The 12,885-nt window shown below is 39.8% G+C and overlaps 1 protein-coding gene across 7 annotated transcripts in view; it reads right to left on the minus strand.

Moving 5' to 3' along the window:
• LOC128685977 (ankyrin-1) overlaps positions 1-12,885 on the minus strand; it is a 111,163-nt gene that overhangs the window by 76,283 nt on the left and 21,995 nt on the right. For 5 of the 7 annotated variants that reach the window (XM_070083186.1, XM_070083185.1, XM_070083189.1 and 2 more), the window contains exons 2-6: positions 11,288-11,516; positions 10,416-10,506; positions 9,899-10,086; positions 5,028-5,228; positions 1,669-1,746 (exon numbers count right to left, since the gene is read on the minus strand). In XM_070083186.1, the coding sequence (XP_069939287.1) occupies positions 1,669-1,746; positions 5,028-5,228; positions 9,899-10,086; positions 10,416-10,506; positions 11,288-11,516 (787 nt within the window). The remainder of the gene's footprint in view (positions 1-1,668; positions 1,747-5,027; positions 5,229-9,898; positions 10,087-10,415; positions 10,507-11,287; positions 11,517-12,885) is intronic. The other 2 variants (XM_070083190.1, XM_070083191.1) reach the window with 1 other exon arrangement.

The raw sequence follows: 12,885 nt of genomic DNA on the forward strand, positions 1-12,885 counted from the left end.
ACTGTAAGTGTGGACTCATGAGGTTAATATGTCTAATTAGAAATACTGAAAAATATATGGTACAATTTGTTTCCGAGTAATGTTTAAAATTAACCTGAAGCAGTAATGTTTAACCCTGAGTACACAATAAGTAGGTTTTTGCTCCTGAATATTTTAAATTTTAATGCATCAAAATTTAACTTGAATGCATATTGAGGTTCACAGTGTGGAGTGTTTTGGCTATAGTAACAAAGTGTGTTGAAACATGCTCTCTGATAATAAGGTGTGAAGGAATCTGTGGAAATTGAACATGATTAAGAAAATAGGACTTGGACATTACTGTTTGAAAGTCTAGCACTACACCATAATTAATTTTGAATATGGAAAAAATCTGAATTACAAGAGTGACCGAGCAAGTGTGTGTACTCACCCCTATGTGGTTGCAGGGGTTGGGTCACAGCTTCTGGCCCTGCCTCTCTGTTGGTTGCTACTAGATCCACTCTCTCCTGGCTCTAAGAGCCTTATCATACCTCTTCTTAAAGCTATGTATGGATTCTGTCTACTACTTCACTTTCCAGATTGTTACACTTCCTGACAACCCAAAGGCTGAAGAAATACTTCCTAACATCTGTATACGACTCATCCAAGTTTTCAACTACCAGTTATGCCCTCTCATTGCTGTATCTCATCTCAAACAGTCTGCCCCTGCTCACCTTGTCAATTCCTCTCAGTATTTTATATGCTGTTCTTACTTTCTACCTGTCAGGTATTTCTGATCCATTGTGGTGCTTTTCCTATTATTCCTGACTGCTCCTCGAGCTTTTGTACCAGTTGTGCAGTAGTGTGAGCGAGTGTATTACATACAAGTTGCATATGACGTAATTTAGTACACCCCTAGAAGAGCCTCTTTGTATTACTAACCAACTAACCCCCAAAAGGTTAACTCAGGGTAACCCAATAAATCCAGGGAGTGTGGCTTATTTCTGTATTTCCTTTACGTTCTCTACCATAGGATACGGCCCACAACAGCCAACTAAATCCTAGATAACCCTCTTACTAAGTGATAGCAATGATTGTTAAGAAATTTGCCTACATGCCTCCTCTTGCCCAAGAATCAAACCCTGGTACTTTTTATTTGGAGCTGTAAGCTGTAACAAGTTATGAGTCCCTAAACAAGTGCATAGCTTAACGTGAATATTCAAGATGCACTTTGAAGAGAAAACTCAGCATCAACAAACAAGGACATAAGAGACATGTAAATACTTATATCTTTTGTAGAATGAAAAATGTGAATAAAATAATTAAGACCCTGGGGAAATTATCGTAGTGATGCTGCTTATATTAATTACTATCTTATAAGAATACTTCTCTAATTTTTTGCAAAATTAAATACATATAACATTATGCATTGGGTACAGCATGCATGGCTAGATAATTATAAGTAACATACTTGAGCTAATTGAAAACTGGAAAAACTAACATGGCTTATGCCAAACTCCTCAATATCTTTGTCATAACATTCACTTACTGTATATTAAAAAAAGAAAAAATTAAGTGGCGAAGAAAATGGAATAGAAGCCCAAAGACACTAAATGGGTAGTGGTGTTTGTTGGAGGAAGGGGGGGGGGGAATGTCAGGAGAGAGCAGAAAGAACCAGGTCCTCCCAGCAGCAGCAGCAGCAGCACTCACCATGAGGGTCTGGGCGAAGTGCTGAAGGACCTCCAACCCAGAGATATTGTCACGGGTCTCCATCTCATCTGACGAGTCCTTCGAAAGAGAGAGGAAGAGCTCACGAGAGAGAATGATGTTCAAGGTAGGAAGAAAACTGTTTATACCAGCAAAGACAATTTAGGAAATGAAAGGTAAAGCAGGTTGGTATTTTGAATTAGCTATAGCACTAAAGGAGCAAACTAAAGTGAAATTGGTTTACCAGCTAATGCAAGGATTCAGCACAAAGTGGTAGGATAGTGAAAAGGCAACAAAAATCTAATTCTAGTAATAAAAATGACAAGCACAGAACTACAGTGCATAGAAAAAATGCATAATTTGAAAAACTGGTAATCAGAAACAAATGTTTTAAGCACAGTCATACAGGAATTTGTCTTCTAAATGCACGTAGTTTGTTTTCAAACTACAATGGGTGTCAATTTCTCCATTAACCAGATATGAAAATTATTAGTTATTTCAGCTTAGGTTATTTAACTTCAATATTAATTTTCACAGTTTACCACCAAAAATCAATAAACGGTTACTGTCTGGCAGCTGAGGTACACAGTCACTACTCACAATTTTGGAAACTTAATTTTTCAAGCAAATTAAAATTTTAAGTAAATAAAGCATGACGAATTATATATTGCATCCTTACTGCTTCATACAGCTATAATACACCTGCAGACACTTACCCTCACGGACTTGTGTAAATAAATTAAGAACATAAGGAAGCACACTGCAGCAGGCCTGCTGGCACATACCAGGCACATCTTCCTCAAACAAAAATCTCCTAACAAAAAATAATTGGCCAACCCATTTTCAATGGAGTTGTATACCAGTCTCAAAGCCATGAAGATATTAATATAATGCATAATGCCCACTTTAAATCTGAGGATAACCACTGATATAATCCTTTGATTTATACCTTTAAATTGTCACTAAACTAAGAAAAATCATGAATCAGTTAGTGCACTCCAAGTGCATAATCATTCGACAAGTATAATAATAATAATAATAATAATAATAATAATAATAATAATAATAATAATAATAATAATAATAATAATAATAAATAATAATAAATAATAATAAAAAATAATAAAAAATAATAAAAAATAATAAATAATAAATAATAATAAAAATAATAATAATAATATCTATCTTTATTTATTATAAGTACATGTACAATGTATACAGGCCTAGCTGACATCAATGATATGTACTACTATATAGAAAGCCCCTCGTTATGCAGAGCATTTCAGGCAAATTAGGTCAGTTTTGCCCCAGGATGTGACCCACACCAATCGACTAACACCCAAGTACCCATTTTACTGATGGGTGAACATAGACAAACGGTGTAAGGAAATACGTGTGATGTTTCCACCCCTTCACCAGGAATCAAACCCGGACCCTCACCATGGGAAGCGAGAGGTTTGGCCACCAGGCCAAACTCGAGTGTTGCACAGTTTTGGTCACCTTATTACAGAATGGATATAAATTCTCTGGAAAATGTACAAAGGAGGATGACAAAGTTGATCCCATGTATCAGAAACCTTCCCTATGAGGATAGACTAAGGGCCCTGAATCTGCACTCTCTAGAAAGACGTAGAATTAGGGGGGATATGATTGAGGTGTATAAATGGAAGACAGGAATAAATAAAGGGGATGTAAATAGTGTGCTGAAAATATCTAGCCTAGACAGGACTCGCAGCAATGGTTTTAAGTTGGAAAAATTCAGATTCAGGAAGGATATAGGAAAGTACTGGTTTGGTAATAGAGTTGTGGATGAGTGGAACAAACTCCCAAGTACCGTTATAGAGGCCAGAACGTTGTGTAGCTTTAAAAATAGGTTGGATAAATACATGAGTGGATGTGGGTGGGTGTGAGTTAGACCTGATAGCTTGTGCTACCAGGTCGGTTGCCGTGTTCCTCCCTTAAGTCAATGTGACCTGACCTGACTAGGTTGGGTGCATTGGCTTAAGCCGGTAGGAGACTTGGACCTGCCTCGCATGGGCCAGTAGGCCTTCTGCAGTGTTCCTTCGTTCTTATGTTCTTCTTCTTCTTATGTAATCTTTTTATGTAAAGAGGCTGCTTTTACTTTTCTTAAGCTGTTACAGGATGCCTTTCAATTTTTTAATTACAGTTAACTTTTAAATTATATAATTCATAGGGCATTTCTCACATTTAAAAGGGGTAAATATACAGGCAGGCCCCACTTATAAAGAAGGTTAGATTCTTGGCTACTGCTGTAGTGAAAGCCTTGTTTTTCACTTTCACTTTACACTATCATATAGTATGTATTAAGTGAGCAATAGAGCTAGGCCTAAAAAATGCATACACAGTATCACACATTACTTACCTTAAAAAATTTTCATGCTTAGCTTATATTGAACACATTAATTGTAGGAAGCCTGAATAAATGAAGAATGGGTATAACAAGCAGCTGTATTAGCAAAATGCTGTAAGGCGAAGCACTGTAAAGCAGGGCCCTCCTGTAGTTTGGTACTGTAGCACATAAAATGCCCAACAGTAGCTCAATCAAGGCTACTAGACAAGGGTTACATGGCAACCATGACAATAGCCAAACTGTTTGCTAAATTTTGAAGTTTTTAAAATGATAAGTGTTGTATCAAAATATAGTATTCAGATTTACGCATTTTTGCGGCACTATATTGTCTTAAAATTTAATTAAGTAATGCCACTCTGTGTACTCTGATGCAGAGTGCACAGGTCGAGTCCTGGTCTAGATAGTGTTTGTAAATAATTTCGCTCGTCTGCGTATTGTTAAGCATTCTAAAATCCTTTCTGAAGGCCAGTGGATGCGACAGGATGAGATGAAATAGCTTAACACAAGCCTGGTGCTCCAGGTTATGGGGAAACTATTATTATAATCATAACCAAGTGCTAAACCCATAAGGGTCATAGCTATGGGGAGACAATGCCTAGTATTGGCTAGGTGCCCATACTTGCAAAGAGCATAGGTTTGAGATTCTACCCTAACACTAATTATAAAGCAATGATCACATGCTCTGTAAAACAAATTAAGAAGTTAATGCTATTGTTATGAAATAGTACACACGATAACTGTTAATTCTTGCTGCCACACCATGCCGTGTCATGCAATGTAGGCACTATTAACAGGACTTTTTGTACAATCTTACACAATTTCGTATTGAAAATTACCACTTTTTCACTATAAATTTATTTTCAGAGGGTTCCTATCATGGATGAAATATGAAATGGTTTCATTAACTTCACTGAAAGATACCCCATGAAGTTCTTGGCACCAGTCATAAAAAAAGTCCTGTCATCGCTGCCATCAGCCTCCAAGGACCCACCTGTTGTAAGCGACAGCACTTCATGATAGGTGTGAAGCCCTGTCGGTCTCTAGCGTTGGGGTTAGCACCATACGAGAGCAGCAGGTGCAGCAGCTGAGTGTTGAGAGGATTAACCAAGTTGATCTCTGAGCCAAAAAAGTACCTGGTGTTGGGGTTGGCTCCATGCTCCAGTAGCACTTTGGCAGCTTCGAAGTGGTCATGCTGAGGGGAAGGGGTCAGAAGGTTTCATAAAGTAAGGCTTTAAACCTAGAATATCCAAAGTCACACAGTATGATTTGTTTAGATCAAGGTTCTCCTAAAATGTGACCCAAAGAAGCCAACTAATTTCTAGGTATACCTACTTTACAGCTGGGTGAACAGGTGCAAATTTAAGGAAACTTTCCATGTACATCACCCTCCATCCGTAAATTAATCTGGGCCCTTCTTGTTTCAAGCTCTGGAAAGACGGCATATGTGGAAACATTGGGCATGTTTCCTTACACCTGCTGCCCCTGTTCAGCTAGCAGCAAGTAGATATGTACCAGGATGTTTATCGACTGGTGTGGGGAAGATCCCAGGTGGATAGTTGTATACCTTAGTAAGGGCTGAACTTGAAAATGAGCTGATGTAGGATAACAGCTCTTAGTCAGTAAAATTTATGCATAAAACAAACAGCATGCTAAGTACTATAGCATTTTAAGAGTAATCCTGTACATGTATTATTAATCTGACAGGACTCACGAAATCGTAATGACACTATTGCAAACAACATTGAGTCATGTTGACGGCAGTGAGGGGACTTGAGCTAGAGTTCGTCACGGCCACGCCAGCTGGAGATTCGTCTGTAAAAACTTGCATTTGTGGTCACAATGGTGCCTATGCTAACCTTCCTATGGTGTAGAAATACACCTAGTTGGACGAATCTTTTTGTGGCTAGCTGGTCCAGTGGCTAACGCGACGGTCTGGAGTTTTGACTCTCTGACCGCGAGTTCAAATCCTGCCGTTGTATGGTTTAATCTGACAGTTTAATCTTTTAATTACTAGCATCTCATTTTATACTCTATCACATGAATACTTCAAGATCTGCAGAGAACTAAGCACATCATGTAGAATATAGATGATAATTAGACAAGTAACACAATTGTATTTTTTTTTTTTAGACCTACATGCATATTAGAGTGAAATTTCAAGCTTTGTGGATGTAAAATAGTTAAAAATCTATTCTTTTTCTTTCTTTTAACGCACCGGCTGTATCCCACCGAGGCAGGGCGACCCAAAAAGAAAAACAAAAGTTTCTCTTTTTAAATTTAGTAATTTATACAGGAGAAGGGGTTACTAGCCCCTTGCTTCTGGCATTTTAGTCACCTCTTACAACACGCATGGCTTACGGAGGAAGAATTCTGTTCCACTTCCCCATGGAGGTAAGAGGAAATAAACAAGGACAAGACCTAGAAAAAAATAGAAGAAAGCCCAGAGGGGTGTATATATATGCTTGTACATGTATGTGTAGTGTGACCTAAGTGTAAGTAGAAGTAGCAAGACGCACCTGAAATCTTGCATCTGTATGAGACAGAATGAAAAAGACACCAGCAATCATCTTTCTTTCTTTCAACACACCGGCCGTATCCCACCGAGGCGGGGTGGCCCAAAAGGAAAAACGAAAGTTTCTCCTTTTACATTTAGTAATATATACAGGAGAAGAGGTTACTAGCTCCTTGCTCCCGGCATTTTAGTCGCCTCTTACAACACGCATGGCTTACGGAGGAAGAATTCTGTTCCACTTCCCCATGGAGGTAAGAAGAAATAAACAAGAACAAGAACTAGAAAGAAAATAGAAGAAAACCCAAAGGGGTGTGTATATATATGCTTGTACATGTATGTGTAGTGTGACCTAAGTGTAAGTAGAAGTAGCAAGACATACCTGAAATCTTGCATGTGTATGAGACAGATAAAAAAAGACACCAGCAATCTTACCATCGTGTAAAACAATTACAGGCTTCAGTTTTACACTCACTTGGCAGGACGGTAGTACCTCCCTGGGTGCTTGCTGTCTACCAACCTACTATATTATATATACTATATATATATGTATACAGTGGACCCCCGGTTAACGATATTTTTTCACTCCAGAAGTATGTTCAGGTGCCAGTACTGACCGAATTTGTTCCCATAAGGAATATTGTGAAGTAGATTAGTCCATTTCAGACCCCCAAACTTACACGTACAAACGCACTTACATAAATACACTTACATAATTGGTCGCATTCGGAGGTGATCGTTATGCGGGGGTCCACTGTATATATATTTCTTCTTTCTTTCAACACACCGGCCGTATCCCACCGAGGCAGGGTGGCCCAAACGGAAAAACTAAAGTTTCTCCTTTTACATTTAGTAATATATACAGAAGGGGTTACTAGCCCCTTGCTCCCGGCATTTTAGTCTCCTCTTACAACACGCATGGCTTACGGAGGAAGAATTCTGTCCCACTTAAGAACATAAGAACGAAGGAACACTGCAGCAGGCCTACTGGCCCATGTGAGGCAGGTCCAAGTCTCCTACCGGCTTAAGCCAATGCACCCAACCTAGTCAGGTCAGGTCACATTGACTTAAGGGAGGAACACGGCAACCGACCTGGTAGCACAAGCTATCAGGTCCAACTCACACCCACCCACATCCACTCATGTATTTATCCAACCTATTATTAAAGCTACACAATGTTCTGGCCTCTATAACTGTACTTGGGGGTTTGTTCCACTCATCCACAACTCTATTACCAAACCAGTATGTACTTTCCTATATCCTTCCTGAATCTGAATTTTTCCAACTTAAAACCATTGCTGCGAATCCTGTCTAGGCTAGATATTTTCAGCACACTATTTACATCCCCTTTATTTATTCCTGTCTTCCATTTATACACCTCAATCATATCCCCCCAAATTCTACGTCTTTCTAGAGAGTGCAGATTCAGGGCCCTTAGTTTATCCTCATAAACCTAACTTTGTTATTTTTTTTAAATACACTACCTAACAGAATACTCCATTCTACTGAATGAACAGCAATGCATGCAACCATAGGACCTGTCTTTGTAATACTCATTTGTATTTTATAGTTATCTGTTTACAATAATGTCTTATCACTGATTTCATCATTGCTTAGTTAATCTTAAGTTAATTTTAAGCCAGCCCGTAATGCTATGCATATAAGTGGCTTTGGCATGCTGCTCTTACCTGTATTTTTTGTACCTCTGTTTGTATGCTAAAATTTCTAAATAAATAAATAAATAAATAGGGAAGGCTTCTGATACTTGGGATCAACTTTGTCATTCTCCTTTGTACATTTTCCAGAGCATTTATATCCATTCTGTAATACGGTGACCAGAACTGAGCAGCATAATCTAAATGAGGCCTAACCAAGGATGTATAGAGTTGAAGAACAACCTGAGGACTCCTATTATTTATGCTTCTTGATATGAAGCCAAGGATTCTATTAGTTTTATTGCGAACACTTATGCACTGTTGTCTTGGTTTCAGATTACTGCTAACCAGAACTCCTAAATCTTTTTCGCAATCCGTAATATTAAGATCTACATTATTTAGTTTATATGTGGCATGGTTATTGTCCTGTCCAACATTTAGAACTTTGCATTTGTCTATATTAAACTGCATCTGCCACTTCTCTGACCACTGCATCAGTCTATTCAAATCTTCCTGGAGTGCTCTAATGTCCTCGTCAGAATGAATTCGACAGCCTATTTTGGTGTCATCAGCAAACTTGCTGATGTCGCTCTTTATGCCCTCATCTATGTCGTTTATGTAGATTGTGAACAGCAGGGGGCCCAACACTGACCCCCGTGGAACACCGCTCGTGACGCTTCCCCACTCTGATTTCTCCCCATTTATGCAAACTCTCTGCTGCCTATTTGTCAACCATGCCTCTATCCAGGAAAAAAATTCTCCTATTCCATGTGCCTTAATTTTCCTCAATAGTCTCTGATGTGGGACCCTGTCAAAAGCCTTACTGAAGTCCATATACATAATATCATATTCATTACCATGATCTACCTCCTCAAATACCTTAGTGAAAAAAGTTAATAAATTCGTAAGGCAGGAACGCCCCTTTGTAAAACCATGCTGAGATTCGTTGATTAATTTATGCTTTTCAAGGTGGCTACGAACTGCCTCGGCAATTATTGATTCCATAAATTTTCCCCACTATGGAGGTTAGGCTTACTGGTCTATAGTTCGAAGCTAAGGACCTGTCACCTGCTTTGAAAATAGGTATCACATTTGCCATTTTCCACTTATCTGGCACCATGCCAGTTGTAGTGATATGTTAAAAAGATTAGCCAAAGGTTTGCTAAGCTCCTCTTTACATTCCTTTAGAACCCTTGCATACAGTTCATCAGGGCCTGGGGATTTGTTAGGTTTTAATTTATCTATTTGCCTAAGGACCATGTCACTTGTGACCCTAATCGTGCACAGTTTATTATCGTCCTGTTCTACATAATTTATCATTTCTGGAATATCGCTGGTATCCTCCTGTGTAAAAACTGAGAGGAAGTATGTGTTAAAAATTCTCCATGAAGATAAGAGGAAATAAACAAGAACTAGAAAGAAAATAGCAGAAAACCCAGAGGGGTGTGTATATATATGCTTGTAGACAGCAACCGTCCTGCCAAGTGAGTGTAAAACGAAAGCCTGTAATTGTTTTCATGAAGATACAGTACCTATTTTAACTGCTAGGTAAGCAAAGGGAAGGGAGATTAGTGGTAGGGGGGGGGGGAGTAAAGAAATTCAAATATCTGCTGACCCAGGGATTGAACTCAAGATTTGTCAATTGTGAGGTGAAGTCACACCCCTGAGCTACCCACCACCTCAGTTGCAGCTGCTCACCTTAAGAGCCAGACGGAGAGGCTCGTCGTAGGCATCTGTGGGAAAGTCATCCTCGTCCTCGGGTGGGATGTTAAAGTTGACCTGAGCACCATGCTTGAGCAGCACCTCCATCATCTCTATGTACCCGTGTTCTGCTGACAGATGCAGCGCTGTGTAACCTATATCATCTTTCGCATTGATATCACAACCTGTGGGACAAGGTAATACAGAAATGAAGGAATTCTTCAGAGCTTTTAATCCAGGATAACCTAACAAAGCCTGGTATGGCTTATTTCCACTTCTCACTAACTTGTAAGTACCTACTTACTGCTAGGTTAATATGGACAGCAGGTGTAAGGAGACTCCCATACCATCCACCCTGCCCAAAAATTTAACCCAAGTATTAAGAGATGGAAGGGAATAAGCAGAGTAGAGTTGGACCCATCAGAAGTATGAAAATTGTCTTCAAACAAGACTTAGGAATTTGTAACTTTGCTCCACACTGTAAATATTATAGGTATAAGTAGACAAAAGTTACCTTCATCAATGAGGAACTCTGCTGCCTCTGGGTACCGCTGCCACACAGCATAATGTAGAGGGGACAAGCCCTGGGTTACAGTGTCCTTCACCTGATAAAAAAAAATACCCATGGATAAGTCAAAGTTCCAAAATCCGCTTTGAAAGTCAGGACAAGTGAACAAGTGATAATATAAGAGATTTTCTTCGGATGTTTAACCCCGGAGGGTTAGCCACCCAGGATAACCCGAGAAAGACTGTCTTATTTCCATTGGAGCTCTCAATCTTGTTCCCAGGATGCGACCCACACCAGTCGACTAACACCCAGGTACCTACTTGCTGCAAGGTAAACATGACAACAGGGGTAAGGAAATACTACGTCGAAATGTTTCCACCCCGCCGGGAATCGAACCCGGGCCCTCCGTGTGTGAAGCGAGAACTTTAGCCACCAGGGAACCACCGTGTTCATCTGGGCCGGTCAATACGTATTAACTTAACGTTGATTATCCACATGATCTCTAATTTCTAGTTATGGAGCCCAACATATGCTTAACTTTTTGTAGGATTCTAATAAAAAAAAAAAAACGCTGGCGATACCGTATTATATAATGAACGCTTCAGACGAATAAAAATCATAGTAACAATTTTGTCATCATGATACAATGTACAGAGATGGACATGCTAGTGGCCTTTGTAATTATTATTTTATAATACGTAAACCACCCATTGTAATCCTTACAGAGAAATAAACATTTGAATTTTGAACTGAATTTTGCCTGGAGAGCAGCGGAGTCTTGCTCCTACGTTCAAAAATATGGATTATGGTAGCTGCACAGTGTGGCAGAAATTATGTTTGAAGCGCCTGTATAATAGTACCATTAACCCAGGACTTACATTGGCACCACACTTGAGCAAGATCCTCAACTCCTCGAGGGGTGCCAGACGAACAATAGCATCAGCCAGCTCCCTTTGGATGGAAGGTTTCCGTTTTTCCTTCCTTCCTTCCTGATTGCGACTGCTTCCATCCATCTCTTCCTCTGTCTCAGAAACTTCCATTACTCCTTCTTCCTCTTCCTCACCATCCTCGCCCATTATATCAGGGTTCACTATTTCCATAGGCATGCTGTAGGGGATATGAAAAAAATATTTTGTGTAACCTTGCTCTGTAGAATAGAAATATAATTACCAAAAATAACTGGATTTAATTTGTCTTTGAATAATAATTACTGAAAAAAACAGCAGCAATACCGTGATATACCTACGACCGGTTTAAGGGTTTTTCTACCCTTGTAGCCCGGACTATTACCATATATAACATTTTTTTTTTTTATTCGCCGGTACTCTCCCGGCCCGGGTCTTTTCCAAGTAGTGGTGACCCGGCCTTGGCTCCCTATCTGGGGAGTGTCTCGAGACTTAAGTCTCCCATGGGAGGAGGTACAAGTACCCCCTCATCTTTGGGACCAACTGTCCCCAGGCCTAGCCACATTCCCCGCCCTCACGGGGCGGGAGAAGCTAGGCCTCTGGTCTGCCATCTGCCCCGCCCTAAAAGGGCTCGTGGGGATGGCAGTCTTATGAGCTGCAGATGGTAGCAAGCTCAGGCAATTGATATATATAACATTAAGGAACAGACTGTTGAACCAGGTTGTTGCTGCCAGCAACCTGTTGGCCTACACTAGCCATCACAATCTGGATGATTTGACACCTCTAGTAGATAGCTGTTGAATGTCCTCGTATATGTTAGAATAGTGATATTACATGAAATCCTGTTCAGGTAAAAGTACAAAAAATATAAACGGTTAACTACAATACACTATGTACAGACAGTACATCTATACAGTGTTTTGCTAAATAACTGACCCGGCATATACCCCGGGATTAGTATGGGAGCTGTGCCAAGGAGTGGGTACCCTTGGCACTGACCAGTGCTAGTGATAACTATATCATACCACTGAGAACGCTGCTCGATACCCCCACAGCCTGTGCTCCATGCTAATGAAATGGTAGAAAATACCCACACAATGTATAATGAGTATAATGAGATCCCTGACTGACAATGATTCACCACTGTATGGGCAACTTACTTACTAATAAAAGATCGCATTATACTTCCTCTGTGTCTTCATCCATGCTAGAGCGGCAAGCTACAAAATTTACAGAAGGCTGGCATTAAAAGACCATTTAGTAGTAAAATATTATGTCCCTAAGATGCGCCGCGTTCAACACAAATTAACCCCCTTCAAAAAAAAAAAAAACATTCACAGTAACACCCTGTAAAACAATTACAATCATACAAGGTTAAAACTCTTTCCACTAATTAAAGTCTGTTAATATTTTCCCGACATCCTCTAAATGTACCCCTGCAAGGAAGCACCTGAGGAGAGGGAGCTACCTCTCCTTCCTTGGAACAAATCTCAGTATGGCCTAAGGGTTTAACGCCGCTTTCCTATGATTACTACAGTACTGTAATAGGTACTCCCCAGTGCCTGGTAATT

Source organism: Cherax quadricarinatus, chromosome 9, assembly GCF_038502225.1.
Source record: "Cherax quadricarinatus isolate ZL_2023a chromosome 9, ASM3850222v1, whole genome shotgun sequence".
Lineage (NCBI taxonomy): Eukaryota > Metazoa > Arthropoda > Malacostraca > Decapoda > Parastacidae > Cherax > Cherax quadricarinatus.